The 16525-nt window shown below is 38.7% G+C and overlaps 1 protein-coding gene across 5 annotated transcripts in view; it reads right to left on the bottom strand.

The window, feature by feature from the left end:
- The window catches only part of EFCAB11 (EF-hand calcium binding domain 11), a 139655-nt gene that overhangs the window by 71591 nt on the left and 51539 nt on the right, over positions 1–16525 (bottom strand). The window contains exon 6 of one of the 5 annotated variants that reach the window (XR_014148318.1): positions 2101–2217. The exons of 3 other annotated variants lie outside the window; for them this stretch is intronic. Coding sequence is in view for 1 of the 2 variants with exons in the window: in XM_081830077.1 (XP_081686203.1) it covers positions 2478–2526 (49 nt within the window). In the remaining variant the exon portion in view is untranslated. One more of the 5 variants, XM_081830077.1, reaches the window with a different exon arrangement.

The following is a 16525-nucleotide window of genomic DNA, read 5'->3' as shown; positions in this document are numbered from 1 at the left end:
CTTTCTTATAGAAGCAAATGTGTGGACACTCGGTCTCATTCCTGTGGTAAAGAAATATAATCGTGCTTAGCCAAATAAAAATCTCTCTCATGAGCTTGTTCCCTCCACCCCTCACACTTTAGGAATGTTTAATCCAGCTTATCCAAAAACATTAACCACCCAGATACTGAGGACACTGTTTTGACGAAAAGAGAAAGTATGGAATTCGTGGGATGCCTGGGTGGCTCAGTCGGTTAAGCGTCTGCCCTCAGCTCAGGTCATGATCCCAGTGTCCTGGGATCGAGTCCCACATGGGGCTCCCTGCTGAGCAGGGAGCCTGCTTCTTCTTCCCCCACTCCCCCTGCTTGTGTTCCCTCTCTCGCTCTCTCTCTGTCAAATAAATAAATCTAAAATCTTTAAAAAAAAAAAAAAGAAAAAGAAAAAAGTATGGAATTCGTTAAAAATAGAGGGGTGATAGGATCTCAGCAACCCCCAGGGGAGCCTCCCTCCTGCCCAGAGGCCACGTCCTTTCCACACCACTTCCTATCACCAAACCTTGTGGCATTCTGACTTCCATCAGGTAAAAAAAATTCTATATGCTCCCATGATATTATTAGAATTAGTGGATTAAATGACAAGGCTCTGGTACTGTTAAAAGCATGAGTTTTAGAATCCATAAGACCTAGTTTGCGTTCTGGTTAGGAGAACATGAAAAGTCACTTCACCCATCTCAAAGCTCTGCTTCAGTATAAAATGGTGGGGGATGCCAACAGCCACCACCAGTTGCTGTAAATATTAAATGGAAATGGAGGATGCCTGGGTGGCTCAGTCAGTTAAGCATCTGCCTTTGGCTCAGGTCATGATCTTGGGGTCCTGGGATCAAGCCCCGCATGGGGCTCCCTGCTCAGCGGGGAGTCTGTTTCTCCCTCTGCCCCTCCCCCTGCTCATGCATGCATGCTCTCTCTCTCTCAAATAAATAAAATCTTAAAAAAAAAAAAAAGAATAAACAAAACAAAGTACCAACAGCATTTGGTCCAAAGTAGGTGATAAAATTATTTAGCTAGTAGTATGATGACAACATCCTAAGGGTAACCTCACAAGGAATCTAGTGTCTTAACTCTCAAGGTCAGCAAGACCAAGAAGTGTGCTATCCTCCCACAGGTGATAAGGGATGGAGCTCCCAGAAGCCTTGTTTTAGGCTAAGCTGTCAGCAAGGAGCTGCACTCATTCTCGGGGGACACAAGAAGCACAAAATTCTCCTTAGAGTTTTGCCTCCTGAGAAAGGCCTGAAGAACTCTTCCCTCTCTTGACTGTAGAGAAGATAGAATTTGGAAGGGAAATAAGATGGGCTTCCCCAATCCCCAAGGACAGTGAAGTTGGTAGAGTATACATAATATTTCCCCAATTTCTCAAATGCCTGGGTAATGTCCCCTCAGCATTATAAATATAGAAAGCGTTCACAAGCTGTTTTTAGGAATGATGAAAATGAACTATCTAGAATTAGACCTCAAACTAAAATAATTAGTCTTAGCTAGAGCAAATATGAGAGCACTTAATTTGCAGTGCAACAGTCCCTCCTTATCCATGGGGGATATGTTCCAAGACCCCAGGGGGTGTCTAAATCAGCAGATAGTACCCAACCTTATACATACTACTTCTTCCTATACATACATAAAGTTTAGTTTATAAATTAGGCACAGTAAGAGATTACAGGCACACCTCGGAGATATTGTGGGTTGGTTCCCTACCACCAAAATAAAGCAAATATTACAATAAAGAAACTGAAATGAATTTGTGGTTTCCTGGTGCACATAAAAGTTACATTTGTACTCTATTTGTAGTCTATTAAGTGTGCAATAGCATTATGTCTAAAAAAAGCCCCAATGTGCACATCTTAATTTTAAAATACCTTATTGCTAAAAATGCTAACCATCAACTGAGCTTTCAGCAAGTTGTAATCACTGATTACAGATCACCATGACAATAATAATGAAAAGTTTGAAATAGTACAAGAATTACCAAAATGTGACAGAGAACCACGAAGTGAACAAATGCTATTGGAAAAATGGTGCCAGTAGACTTGCTTGATGCAAGACCTTCAATTGGTAAAAAATGCAATACCTGCAAAGTGCAATAAAAAGAGGTGTGCCAGGGCACCTGGGTGGCTCAGTCGGCTAAGTGGCTGCCTTCAGCCCAGGTCGTGATCCCAGGGTCCTGGATCTCGATCTCTCTCTCTGTCTCTCATGAAGAAATGAATAAAATCTTAAAAACAAAAAACAAAAAACAAAAACAACAAAGTATGCCAGTACCGGCAATAACTAATGAAATAGAAAATTATAACAGTATGTTTTAATAAAAGTTAGGTGAATGTGGTCTCTCTCAAAATATCTTATTGTGCTGTAATAGATCTTCTTGTGATGATGTAAGATAACAGAACGCCTATGTGATGAGATGAGGTGAGGTGAATGACGTAGGTGCTGTGATGTAGCATCAGGCTTCTATTGACCTTCTGAAGATACATCAGAAGGAGGATCCTCTGCTTCTGGACTGCAGTGGAGTGCCGGTAACCAAAACCACAGACAGCGAAAATGCGGGTAAGAGAACCACCATCTAAAAAGGTAAATCACTGAACCTCTCCAGGATTTCTCCCACAAAGGCATGTAGATATACCATTTTCCTGTTGGATGCTGTAGGATTCTTAAAGGAAGACATTATCCTTCACTCTACTAAAACCCACACAGAAATCTAACAGATGTTATGTAATTCATAGCAATCCAGTAATTCTAATTACAAACTAAATTTCCCTAAGCTTGTTGCAAAAATTTATTATGTAATAGTTGATGCATATAGTGAATATACATAACAATAGTTGCATTATGAAGCACGATAATAAAACCAAAACTTGCATACTCACCCCCAACTTAACTAGAAAAGTACCAGCATTATCGTAGCTATGTGGTCCTTCCTGATCGCAGCCCCATGCCTCACTTTCAGAAGTAATCACTCTCCTGAATTTTGAATTTATCATTCCCTTGCTTTTCAAAATAATGATTTTCCAAATATGGACCTTTAAATGTATATTAATTAGTTGGCTAAACAATACAAAAACTTTGAGACCTTATCTCAAGCTGCATCTACGGTTTGCACCATAGAATGTAGGAGGAGCTGAGCTATCAGATGGCTTGGCTGCTGCCCTTCTTCCTTAATAGGCGTTCTGTGCCCTGCTCCTCATCTCCCAAGAGAATGAGCCAAAGTTTTAAGGCTACTCTTGGGCTCTGCCCATAGCAGTCACTAATTTCCCTTCATTCTCACTCAACATAGGTGTCCATCTATATAGATGTTGTCTGAAAAAGAGGTAGAACTTTCTGCCCACCGAATATGAGTCTTTGGTTGAGCTGTTACTACAGAACAGACCTGAGGCTGACTGCCATATTGGTGAGGAAGTGCTCTTGCCTGGAGGAGGGTTAGCAACAACGCAGACACTGTCTGGGCAGCTCTCCATGACTATACTACAACCACCTCCTCAGTGCCTCTTCATTAACAAGTGACAAAGCAGATGACCATTACTGCCTGGTTGACCATCTAATTTGGACAACATATTTGCTACTAAGCCCCATGGACTTTCTTCAAATCCTGTTAGGGACCATGAGTTCCTCATCCTTCTTCCAGAAAGCCATGTCACTGTCAGCATCCCATCCTTGTTGATAAAACTGTTAAGAACTGTGAAGAATCTGGGAACTCAGCCTCTCTGCAAGCGACCAAGGTAGCCTGCCATGGATTCATGGACACTGGCAGAAGACCCAGGATTACTGGCTCACAGACAAAAGAATTCCATTGCTCACAACAGAGCAAGCAGCATGAGGGTCAGCACACGCGCATTGGTTCCCTTTACCCAAATCCTATGGGATGATGCAAATGAGCCCAGATGGATGGCGACACATGCAGAGGGTTGCATTACAGAAGGGGGAGCCTGAGTTTAGGGAGCCTGAGTCTTTTAAAATGGTTGCTAAGCACGCCTGCCTTTTGTTCTGGAAGGGAACCCTAACTCTATCTTCTAAGCCTGCTCACCATCCAAACATCCTTGAAAAGACATTCTGGAACAAAGGCAAGTCAATGCCTCACTCACAAGATGTTTAGAAATAAGAGAGGTGCACTGAGAAAAGTCTCTCATTATCTGTTATACTTTAAAATTGTTTAAAAGTTTTATTGTCTGACTGTTTTAAATTGTATCTTGAACCCAGAAATGACAGTCCTGTTTACAGAGCCTCTTGGAGGAATGTACGTCTGTGTGCAGCAAAGTGTTCCTAAAAAGGTGTGTTTTTGCTAGGATTGACAAATAGGAGGTTTATAGGTTCAGGCATTCAGAAGTTTTGAGGGAATCTTTCTGACTCAGTTTTTTCCTCTGTTGGGCAAGAATAATAATTTTGTTCTATATTATTAACTTGGAATTTAATCAAGAATTCTAAAAGACAGAAAGATCTGTTATGAGATGGAACCATAAAAATACTGAAAATTCTAGCCAGTGGCTATGTAGTCAGCAAGCGTCCTTGGTTATGATGGAAGCTTGTCGTTACAGTGAAGCCCCTACCTCACATTATCTTACAATTTGCACCTTTTCCTCCCAAATCTGCCAGTTTTCCCATGTTACTAATGTACTGACCTCTTCTTTACATTACCCTGTAATTTATACCTTTTCTTTAAGTCCATCACATTCCTTGCATTACTAACGGACTGACCTCCCCTTTATATTATCCTGCAATTTACACCTCTTCCCCCTGACTCCATCAGATTTCCTGAGTCACTCCTAATGGACTGACATCTCCCAATTTGTACTGCATTTCTTGCCATTTGTGCTCCTATTTTCAGAAAAGCTGGGGCGGGGCGGGGGGGGTGGAAAGCTGCATTGTTCCTGTGTGTCTTAGAGCGAAAGAACAGAGACTGATGAGAGGTAGTGCTCTGAACATCCCCACAGCCCTGTGGACGGGGCTCCTGACTCAGGAAGCGTCAGGAAGTGATTAAGTTGGATGAGGGTCCTTAGCTGATGGCTAAGTAAATGGTGAAAAGGAAGACGAAAGTTTCCTAATCTGTCCTTTAGGAAAGTTCCAGGGACTCCACAGAACGAGAAAAATCTATAACAACTAGCTTAATTTACATTTAAGATACTCTTTTTTTCTTATTACATTCATATGAAAGAGACGCCTTTTCATATATTAACAATTTCCCTCGGTTAGTACTATTGCCATTTGCCACATCTCCTCCTGGTTACTCTATGGTAAGACTTCCTCCAGAATGTGCTACCTACGTGGAGTCTCAAATGAGTTAGAGAGGGCCAGACACAGGCAGGGAAGGTGAAGAATATTCCAGATACAGAATGCTGCATGTGCAAAGGCACAGAGATGCAGGTCCAGAACCTTAGGGAATTTTAATATTTCAGAGTGGTTAAAGTAAAGTATGAATAGGACGGTGGCTGAGGCAGATCATGGAAGAATGCCCTTTGAAGGAATCTAGACGTTATACTCTATGTAATTGGGAGCCATTAAAGAGTTTGAAGCATTGAGAGTAATGTGCTTATCTCTGAAATCAGATTAATCTCTCAGATGGTGGTATGGAAGATACATTAGAAGGGAGATAATACTGGAAACAGGGAAACTAATTAAGAGAGCACACATTAGTTAGGAAGGACACGATGAGGGCATGTGTTATGAGCTGAATTGTGTCCCCTAAAATTCATGTTGAATTTTAGTGACTCAGGAAATCTGATGGAGTCAGGGGGAAGAGGTGTAAATTGCAGGATAATATAAAGGGGAGGTCAGTCCATTAGTAATGCAAGGAATGTGATGGACATTTATGTCAGTACCTCAGAATGTGACTCTGTGTGGAGATAGGGTCTTTAAAGAGTTAATTAGCTTAAAATGATGTCATTAGGATGGGCCCTAATCTGCTAGGACTGGTTTCCTAAGAAGAGGGAAATAGGACACAGACACACAGAAAGAAGACCAGCTATTTGTAAGCCAAGCACAGGGGCCTCAGGAAAAAACCAACCCTGCTGACAACTTGATCTCAGACTTCCAACCTCCAGAACTGTAAGAAATTTCTGTTGTTGAAGCCACCCATTCATTCGCCATAGCAAATGAACACAGCATGGATCAACGATAGTGAGGAGGAAAAAATCCTGAGACAGATGTGGATGGAAGGATAAACCGAATCGACCAGTTGGTTATAAGAGGTCAAGGAAAGAAATTGATTTAAAGGATTCTGGTGTGGGTAACTGGGTAGACGGTGATATCATGAACCAAGAAAAGTAATACAAGAAAAGATCAGCAGGTCTGAGAGACAATATAAAGCATTTAGAACATGTGGGATTTGAGGAGTAGATGGAGACACCCAGAGAGAGATGTTTAGCAGGACAAGCTATGGGTCTGGAATTCTGAAAACAGGACTGAGATAAAGACATGGGACCGGGAGTCTTCCACATGGAAGGGGAGGCTCTGAATGAAATCTCCCAGAGGAACGATATTGATAAAGGGGAGAAAGCTGGAAGAACCATGCAGGCAGAGGGCCAACCACTGAAGGATACGGAAAGGAACGATTGTTAAAGGCAGGCCCAGGCCCAGGAATGAGTACTGTCACGGACACCCATGGAAAAAGGTGCTCCAAGGAGGGGGTGGTCACCAGGGCTGAATGTTGAAAAGAGGTCAGAGACTAGGGAGTGTCCAATGAATTGACAATTAGGAGATTACTGGTGAACTCAGCGAAATCATTCAGCAGAGCTGTCGGAGGTGAAAGCCATGCAGTACTGAGTTGAGAAACGAGGCAAGCACAGATCACTCTTGCAGGAAGCGTGGCTGAGTTGGAGCTAGAGGCGATGCAGGGTCCAGAGTGGCTTCTATTATTATTCCCAGTAGCAGTGGTGCTGGGGCTGGAGGAAGGGAGGGTACAGAACTACTGCATAGGGGCTGCAGGGGCCATCTCCTGAGGTCAGAGGGTACTGGGCCTCTCTGACGGGTTCTCTCTCCAAGACTTCAAACATCATCCTTACGAGGGGTTGTCCCTGCTCCTGTTTGGGATGGCTGATGTGAATTACAGCAACTTCCTGTTCAAAGTGTGCTCATGGCTGCAGGTAGCCCACTTGTGGATAATTCCTCATAGGCTTCTCTGCGATGTGAGGGAGATCACACCCATTTGATGTTAAGAAGGGGTACATTGGGCCGGGGAAAAAAAGAGGGGTGAACGAATAAATCACGAAAGAGGTGAAGAGGAACTTTATCCCCTAATGGTGCTGCCTGCCATGGCTAAAATTAGGTGAATTCAAGTCGCTTTCTCTGCATTTACTCTCCCACCAGACAAATTCAATGCCTGCAGTGACAAGCCAGTGTCGTAACCTAGAGCATCCATGCAACGCCAGGCACTTCGAGCCCAACCAATACTGAATGGAACCTCTACCACAGCTGTGTAGAGATCATGGCCCTGGGTCTTCAGGCCCTGATGCCCAGGTTCTGCTCACAAGGCAAGAAAGAGCCCGGTGAGCATTCCAGAGCATGTCTATACTCTCAGGAGGCTAGGATAGGGAGGGAAGGATGTGTAACTGAGAAGGTCAGAGGCCCAAATCTCCAGGTAGGTGGCCCAAACTATTTTTGAGTGAAGTCAGAGTTAACATCCAGAGAAATAGGGTAATGAAGCCAAGAAGAGGGTTTTAAAAGGCAGAATAAAGTAAACTGGTTGGAGATAGTATTAAATACATAAAATCTGAAAAAAAATTCAGAACAGTGTGGCTATGAAATGTTTGTTTGGGTTTAGGTCACATATTATCTTATTTCATTGATTCTCAAGGACACTTTTTCCACAATTTAAAAATCTCTAAAACTGTAATGCATTTTACAATCATTGGTATTTTAGCATTGTGTCATAGTTTAATGGGCAGAATTTTTTCTTTCATTAGTGGTACATATTATGATAGTGCCTGAGAAGCAATGTGTTTCAGACTTAATGATACAGTATTTTACTCTGTGAAAGGGTACAGCAGTTGTTTTGATCTGCTGCTTTAATTAGAAGTACTCCGCTTTAGCAATGGGTAAATTTTGAGTACTATCTCAAAAACAGAGTGTCTCAAAAGGCACCCCTTCATATATTAAGACACAGAGTAACTATTTTGAGAGCCAACTGTGCACTTTAATTTACTACTCTCCAAACATTGAGCAGTAAGGACTCTAATTGGCAGAAAGTGCTGTTATGCTACATCATGAGTGATGACATTCAGGTCCCGAAACTCAGTAGTAAAAAGAGCCTGATTATTACCATTTTTTTGTTCAATCGTTTGTATGTCTGTAATTAACTCTGTGCCTTCTCTCCAACACTGTGGAATGCTGATCACTTACTTCATGGGTAGGGAAGAAAAAGACTGGAGACTCTGTTCTTTCAAAAGTCAGAAGACAAATTCTAGCTTGCAGTTGGGACATACTAAAAGATGGTTCTGAAAAATACTTTGAGACAACATCTTTCACCAGGTGAACCCTGTGCTAACTGTGGTATTTGGGGTTTGTATTGCTTTCAGTGTTTACAAGGTCAAATCTAAATTCATATATTGGGAATGCATTCTATTTTCACTGCTGAGTATGGGATGAATCGATTTATTTGCTTATTTTTAAATGCGTCTACTGGCCTTTAGACGCTATTATTTTATTTACATAAAGGTACTTTTGAACTTTACAAACATGTTGGATGCTACCCGCTGCCTAAATATTTTAAATAAGGTATTAGATATGTACAAAGCAACAATCCATATCTGAAATAAGAAAATGACAGGTGGAAATCATTGCCAAATGCCTTCCTACATAATTTTTTTTTTTTTAAAGATTTTATTTATTTATTTGACAGAGAGAGAGATAGCGAGAGCAGGAACACAAGCAGGGGGAATGGAGAGGGAGAAGCAGGCTTCTTGCCGAGCAGGGAGCCCGATGTGGGACTCAATCCCAGGACCCTGGGATCATGACCTGAGCCGAAGGCAGACGCTTAACGACTGAGCCACTCAGGCACCCCTACATAATATTTTTAAAATAATCATTTTCACAGATCAGCTTTTGTCATACTAAATTAAAATACACTTTCTTAAAGTATTAAACCATATGAATATCTAAATCTATTTATTTTTAGTGTTTTTGGTGGCAATTAATACGTCTACTTTGGGCAGTTATTATCATCCAGGGTCTTAATTATTTTTTTAATTGACCTAAGAGACAATTAACAAATGCATCTTTATCTTACCCTTCTTCGAAGTCTAAATTCACTTTTCATCTTGGCTTTTCTCATTTTCACCTCGTACCTGATCACTTTAAAGGCATATGCCTCTTTCTTCCTTCAATTGCTTTTTGTAGTTCCTTTATCATTCTTTTTTTAAATTGCATGTTGCTAAGCAATGTGCACAATGGTACGATATACATTCATTACCTTTGAACATGGCCCACATGGTATTATTTTCCTCTACTCCTTTACCTCATTGGAATTGACCTCAACTGCACTTTCTGCTTTCTTCTGACCTTTCTTTTCGCCAACACACCCATCTTCCTGTCCTTTGATAGTGACTCAGTAGCTACTGTATTCAATATTTATCCCCATTTTTTCTATGCCCCATTGTTTTTGTTAAGCTCTGGCGGACAGACTCATTTCACATGACTATTTTTCTTTTTAATCTATTCTCTTTGTCTTACTTCTTTCATTTGTATTTAAAGACATTAGAAAGACACCTCTTCTTTGATGAAATTTAGGTCATTTCTTATTATTTTCCTTTTATCACTTTTGTTGTTCCAGATATTGGTTCATCTCAGGACCACAGCTCTCTTCCCAGTATCACCTATTTACTTTAGTGATTATATCAACTACGGTATAATCCTATAAAACCACATCACTTACTCAAAGTAAATTTGTTCTATTTTTCAATGACCTAGAATGTATTTAATTTACTTAGCTATGGTAAGCTGCCAAAAAAAGGAAAAAGCTCCTCCACACACAAACCAAGCAACTAAACAAAAAACCAAACACCTCAATTACTTATAAACATGTATCATAATTTTCTTTTATATACATGTCTGAATCAATAGTTTTGAAGAACGCAAAGAACACGCTTTATCTTCACCAAACAAGCTAATTTGTACTGTTGGGCTCATATGGACTCTTGTTCCTATTATTATTGTTGGAGACAATGATTTCTAAGCAGGTGTGGATGGGTTTATGATTCAGAATCCCCTGATACTCAGCTTGACTCAATCTGGCCATAACTTTATAAGGTCTTGGTATTCTAATTCTAAAGAGAGCCAAGTGATTCTTCTCCCCCTATTACAACACAGGGAAGTCACAGAATTACAGAACTTCAAATAAAATTCAGTATGTATAAACTCTCTGGAACAAACCTATTCTATCAGAAATGTTAAGACATGTGTATGGGTGGTGTCCATGTTACTACCAGGATATTCTCCTCCACATCTGGCCTATTAATAATTTTTTTGATTTCTGTTTATTCTAAATTTTACAAGTATACCTTTCTTAATACTTATTGCAGGACTCCTTTCTCTTGAATGCTGGATTGCATAGTCAAGTGAAAGGACTCAGATTAATTGACCTCATAATCAAAGGTTCTTACCATATTTCAAACTGATCCTAAACTGAGAATTTGCTTCCATATTTCTCTTCTTTTGAAGGTGGTTTAGGATAAGTTGAAATATGATAATAAAAAGTAAACAGTAAAATGCAAAAAAATGTTAACTACTTAAAGAAAAGGAATGATAAAAACATGCCGACTATGTCTATTATAAACTCTATGGCTTACTGAGGGGCAGTCAGTGTCCTTAATATGAGAACAGGCTTTGGGGTTAGTTGGCTTGGTTATCTTGGCTATTTCACTAAAATGAAAACTAGTATCACTTATGAGGCAGTAGACCATAGCAGTTAAGAATGTCAGTGTGGAGGGCGCCTGGGTGGCTCAGATGGTTAAGCGTCTGCCTTCGGCTCAGGTCATGATCCCGGGGTCATGGGATCGAGTCCCACATCGGGCTCCCTGCTCCTTGGGAGCCTGCTTCTCCCTCTACCTCTCTCTCTCTTTGTCTCTCATGAATAAATAAATAAAATCTTTAAAAAAAAAAAAGAATGTCAGTGTGGAAATTTATGCAATGAGTTAAGAACAGTCAAGACAATCCTGAAAAAATTACAAAGCCACAAGACTTATACCACTGGATTATCAAGACTTATTAAAAAGCCATATAATTAGAAGGGTGGTACTAGCACAAGGATAGACAAAGACATCAATGTAAAATAACAGGAAGTCCAGGGAAGGGTTGATGTTATAGTCTCTCAAGTCCAAAGGCAGTCGAGAGGCAGAAACCCTTCTTTCTTGGAGGACCTCAGGTTTTTTTTCTTGTGTCCTTCAACTGATTAGAGAAGACCCACCCACATTATGAAGGGTAATCTGCTTTACTCAAAGTCTACTGATTTAAATGTTAATCACATCTTAAAAATATCTTTGCAGCAACATCTGGACTGCTGTTTAATCAGAAACTGGGTACCATGGCCTAGTCAAGTTCAAACATAAAACTAACCATCACACTTGGCATTAGGCAAAGATGTCTAAGATAAGACCAAAAAAAAATGAGTATTTAAAAATTAATAACTTGGGCTTCAAAATAAAAGACTTTTGTCTTTTAAAAAATGTTAAGAAAATAAAAACAAAAGTTATAGACTGAACCTGTATCTAGCATATATAAAAATCTCTTACAAACCCAGTACTTAAAAAAAAATTTTTTTTAAATATGGGCAAAAGATTTGAACACATTCTTCATTACAAGATATGGATGGCAAACAAGGACAAGAAAAATTGCTTAAGTGATGTGTAAATTAAGAGTAGAAGGAGATACCACTATACACCTATTAGAAATGGCTAAAAACAAAAACAACAAGTTAACAATACCAAGTACCAGCAAGAATGAGCAGCAACCTTACATCTTGCTTACATTCTGTTATTTTACATTGATGTCTTACATCTTGCCAGTGAAAATACAAAGCAGTTTGCCAGTTTCCTATAAAATTAAAACATAAACCTACCATGTGACTCAGAAATTGTATTTATTAACCCAAAAGAAATGAAGACAAATATCCAAACAAAAACTGAAACACAAATGTTTACAGCGGTATTATTCATAATTGCCCCAAACTGGAAACAACCCAATGTCTGTCAGTAAATAAATAAATAAATAAATAAACTGTAATAGAATTCATAAAATAACATGCGACTCAGCAATGATCAGGAACTAACCATCGACACATGCAACAACATGGATGAATTTCAAATGCATTGTGTCAAGTGAGAGAAACCAATACAAAAGATTACATATTGTGTGATTCCATTTATATGACAATCTGGAAAAGGCAATAACATAGGGATAGAAATAAGATCAGTGGTTTCAGAGATCAGGAGTAGAGGGAGGGAACTGAAAGGAATAGAAATATTTTGCATGTTGATTTGGTGCTGGTTACATGGCTATATAATCTACCCAAACTCACATGACTATACACCTATTAATGGAGAATTCTATGATACATAAATTATACCTTAATAAATCTGATTTTTAAAAATTAGAAGTGAAAGAAAACTAAGATGATGAAAAAAATATTATAATTAGGATAAAATTTACTGGGAGAAAATTAATAGAAATATGATTTCAAAAAGAATCTAAATCTTTAAATTGTTAAGGAAGAATTTGTTCACATCATTTTAAATGCTTACACATTTTTGAAAGGAAAATGAGTATTAAATCACAATGATATTTAGATTCCACTGGATACATTTAAGAGCAAAGGAATAGTTTTATTTTTAATGTCAATATTTACAACACCCACTGGAAATCATACACTTTGCAACCATTTGAAAAGGATTAGCTGATCAGTCTAAAAATGCTCAAGGAAGTACATTGTTTTTAAGAATCCTTTTAGAGAAATACAAAGGCCACTGACCTAGAACGCAGCTTCCCAAAACTCTGCCACAGATGGTCTATAGGTGCGGCAAGATATTGAGCCCCAAAGCCTCTCGGGCAGACAGACAGTCAAAAGCAACGTGTCTGTTTACCTAGATGTGCTTTATAAATACTTATAGTCTATGAACGCAATAAGGGGAAGAAGACTGTAAAGCACTGCCCTTGAGAAATTCTTGCATGTGTATACACATGGAAAGGTACAAGAAAGCTTACTGTAGTGTTAGCTGAAATAGTGAATCACTAAAAACAACGTTAATGTTCACCCACAGGCAAGTGGATAAATAAAATGTAGAATTATCTTTCAATGAGATTTTATACAGCAATGAAAACAAATGAACTGCAAGAACTACATGTATTATTGATGAATCTCAAAAACTTAATGTAGAATGAAAGAATCAAGATCTTGGCTATGAACAATACAATACAATGTATATAACACTGGAAAACATGCAAAACAAGGTAACATACTGTTTATGGATAAATATCTATGCAGTTGTAGTAAACATGCACAAGACTGATAAATACCAAAATATAGATTATCATAGTTCTCTCTAGAGAGAGGGTAAGGAATTAGGAAAGAACATATAGGGGTTTTCAACTTTACATGTACAATTTTATTTCTTTAAAAATCTGGAGTAAATATGGCAAATGTTAAGACTACATAAAGCTAGGTAGCTAAAGCACAAGAGTTACATTAAATTACTATCTATACCTTTCTGTGTTTAAAATATTCCCAATGAACACACAAAAAATGAAAAAGTATGCATTTCGTATCTTGAAATTTGGGAGGAGTCCCGGTTAAGTGTAGATTTGATGATTTATGCAAATACACAATCCTCAGAGCCCAAAGCATCAGAAATCTTAACCAAACCTAGAGACTAAATATAAACATTATTAACTTTTTAGTTAGCTATTTATTGGAACCTAAACCCAAGGTCAGTCTGGATACCCTCTTCCGAGTTCTAAGAAGCCCAAAGAAAATCTAGTATGTTTGAATAATAAAGATCACATATCGTATCTAACATAAATAAGTTATTTTTCTGTAGTCTTTAATAAATTAATTCATTGATTCATTCAACAAGAACTAAATGACCACGTGCTTTGTGCTAACCTGAACATCCAGAGGTAATCAAAACAGAACAGATAACCTCACTACTCTCATGGAGCTATTATAGTCAAGTGTGAGAAACAAACAATATGCAAACAAAGACAAAAGATAGTCTCAGAGATTGGTAAGTGCTGTGAATGATATAAAACCAGTAGTAGAGATTTATTCTGGGAGGGGGGCGTCAGGAGGAGGGTGAAGTCACTTTGGATAGGGAAAGCCTTTCTGTTGATGCAATGTTTAAACAGGGAACCACAAATGCAAAGACCCGGAATAGAAGGTAGCAAATGTCTCAAAAAACTAGATACCCAAGACCACATAAGCATAACAAAACAGACATAAGCTTTCTAAGCCTATAGAAGTACAAGGACATTTATCATCACGCAGTTGAAAGTTTTACAATTCTTTTAGAAAAGTTAAACCTATAAATAACTTGTTTCCTATCCATGAATATTTAAATAAATATCATACCTCAGTCATATATCAAGACTTCTTATATGGTGTTTACATAAAAACAACTATATGGTATTATACTGAAATAAAATAACACTGAAAATAAATAATAGGAAATCCTTACGGTAGTCACTAAATGACACTGGTAAAAATCAACGTTTTTCTAACATATGTACTAACCATTTAGAAAAGACAACAGGCTGTAAATATATTCTTGGGAACAGGTGTTACGGAATAAAGCAAGCAGGCTTAGGCAGGGATCAAAAAAGCAGGTGACTCTGAACAGTGAAGTAATATTACAGTAGGACGTTAAACATCTGTATCATATTTCAGCACATGTGTTAACACTCAGACTTTTCTTGAAGCTATAATGTATTTTCTTGGGAATGGATATAGTAAATAGTGGATCTCTTTATTTCAATCAGAAAAGAAATAATCTAAAATATACTTAAAGAGAGGCAAGCTCCATCAGTCATGCCAGTTTTCAGCTATATCCCAGATGGCCACCTAGGGGCATTTAAAGACCATTCCCTAAGTCATTGTCCAGTCTACTGAGTAGACAATACAGCTAGCATGATGATGAGAATTACAAGGAAGGAAATCAAATGCTGAAAATGCTGCCCTGTCTTTGTTCATAAACCATGGTGCAGTGATACCTTCTCTGTTTGCAGTTCTGATTGCTACAGCTCAGAAAATACCAAAAGGAGGTCTAAAAAAAATAGTGGAACTAAATTAGTGGTCAAGGACCAAACAAGCAGTCAGTAGGGATATAGGGGGAAAAAATTATTCAGATCCTCTAATCCGGAAACACAAAGGCTGAGAAAAGCTTATGAGATCAGGGAAGTTTTGCATATGATAATTAGAATGATTTTCCAAACCTGAAAATTAAGAGCCATGAAACACTGAAGATTAAAAGAGGTTAGATGAAGACCATTTCTTTTAATCACAATTTTATGAAACATCTTAACCATGAGGTGAGACAAAATAAAATTTAAAAAAAACCACACACAATAGGGGCACCTGGGTGGCTCAATTGGTTAAGTGTCTGCCTTAGGCTCAGGTCATGATCCCTGAGGTCCTGGGATGGAGCCCCTAATTGAATTGGGCTCCCTGCTCAGCGGGGAGCCTGCTTTTTGCTCTCCCTTCCTCCTGCTCCCCCTGCTTGTGCTCTCTGTCAAATAAATAAATAAAAATCTTTTAAAAAATACAATAAAGCATTTGATAAATCACAGAATCTGAAACCCGAGTTTGAATCCTGATTTACTACTTATTAACTGTGCAACTTTGGACAAGTTTCTTAACCTTTCTGTGTCTCAGTTCCTTATCCAGGAAATGGTTATGAGGATGAAATGAGTAAAGAACAGTGCTTGCCACATAGTAAGTGCTTTAAAAGCTTTAGCCATAACTGCATGCACAGAAAAGAGTTAACACAGCAGAGCTGATTGCTATCCCGCTTATGAGGATGGCCCTTGGAAACTTAGATTTTCAGAAGTTTCTCTCCGACATTAACTCATATGAGTGGATTGCTGTGCCTAAAACTTTTTGTGCAACAACATGGTTTATGTTTAACACCTGCTTTCCTTCTGGGAGTCTGGAATTTTGGTACATGCCAGGTAGAGACTACCTACATAATCATCCCACAATAAAAATCCTGGGTGCTGAGCCTTGAGTGAGTTTCCCAGGTTGCCACAGCTTGCTGTTGGAAGAATTAGCATGTCCTGCGTGGCTTCACTGAGCGGGGACCCTCAGAAGCTTGCACCTGGTTTCCCCTGGACTATACCCCATGTGCCTTTCCCTTTGCTAATTTTGCTTCATATCCTTTCTCTGTAACAAACTGTAGCCCTAAATAAGTAAATTACATGCAGACTCCAAACCTGGTGGTGGCCTTCCTTGGAGATCTATCAACACTCAAACATAGTTAAATTATTATATAGCAGGTACAAGTATAGTAAAAATGCATTTTAATAAATCT

The sequence above is a fragment of the Leptonychotes weddellii genome, chromosome 9 (genome assembly GCF_054177405.1).
Source record: "Leptonychotes weddellii isolate Sample4059 chromosome 9, ASM5417740v2, whole genome shotgun sequence".
In the NCBI taxonomy this organism is placed as follows: Eukaryota; Metazoa; Chordata; class Mammalia; order Carnivora; family Phocidae; genus Leptonychotes; species Leptonychotes weddellii.
This window is presented reverse-complemented; position numbering and strand designations above follow the sequence as displayed.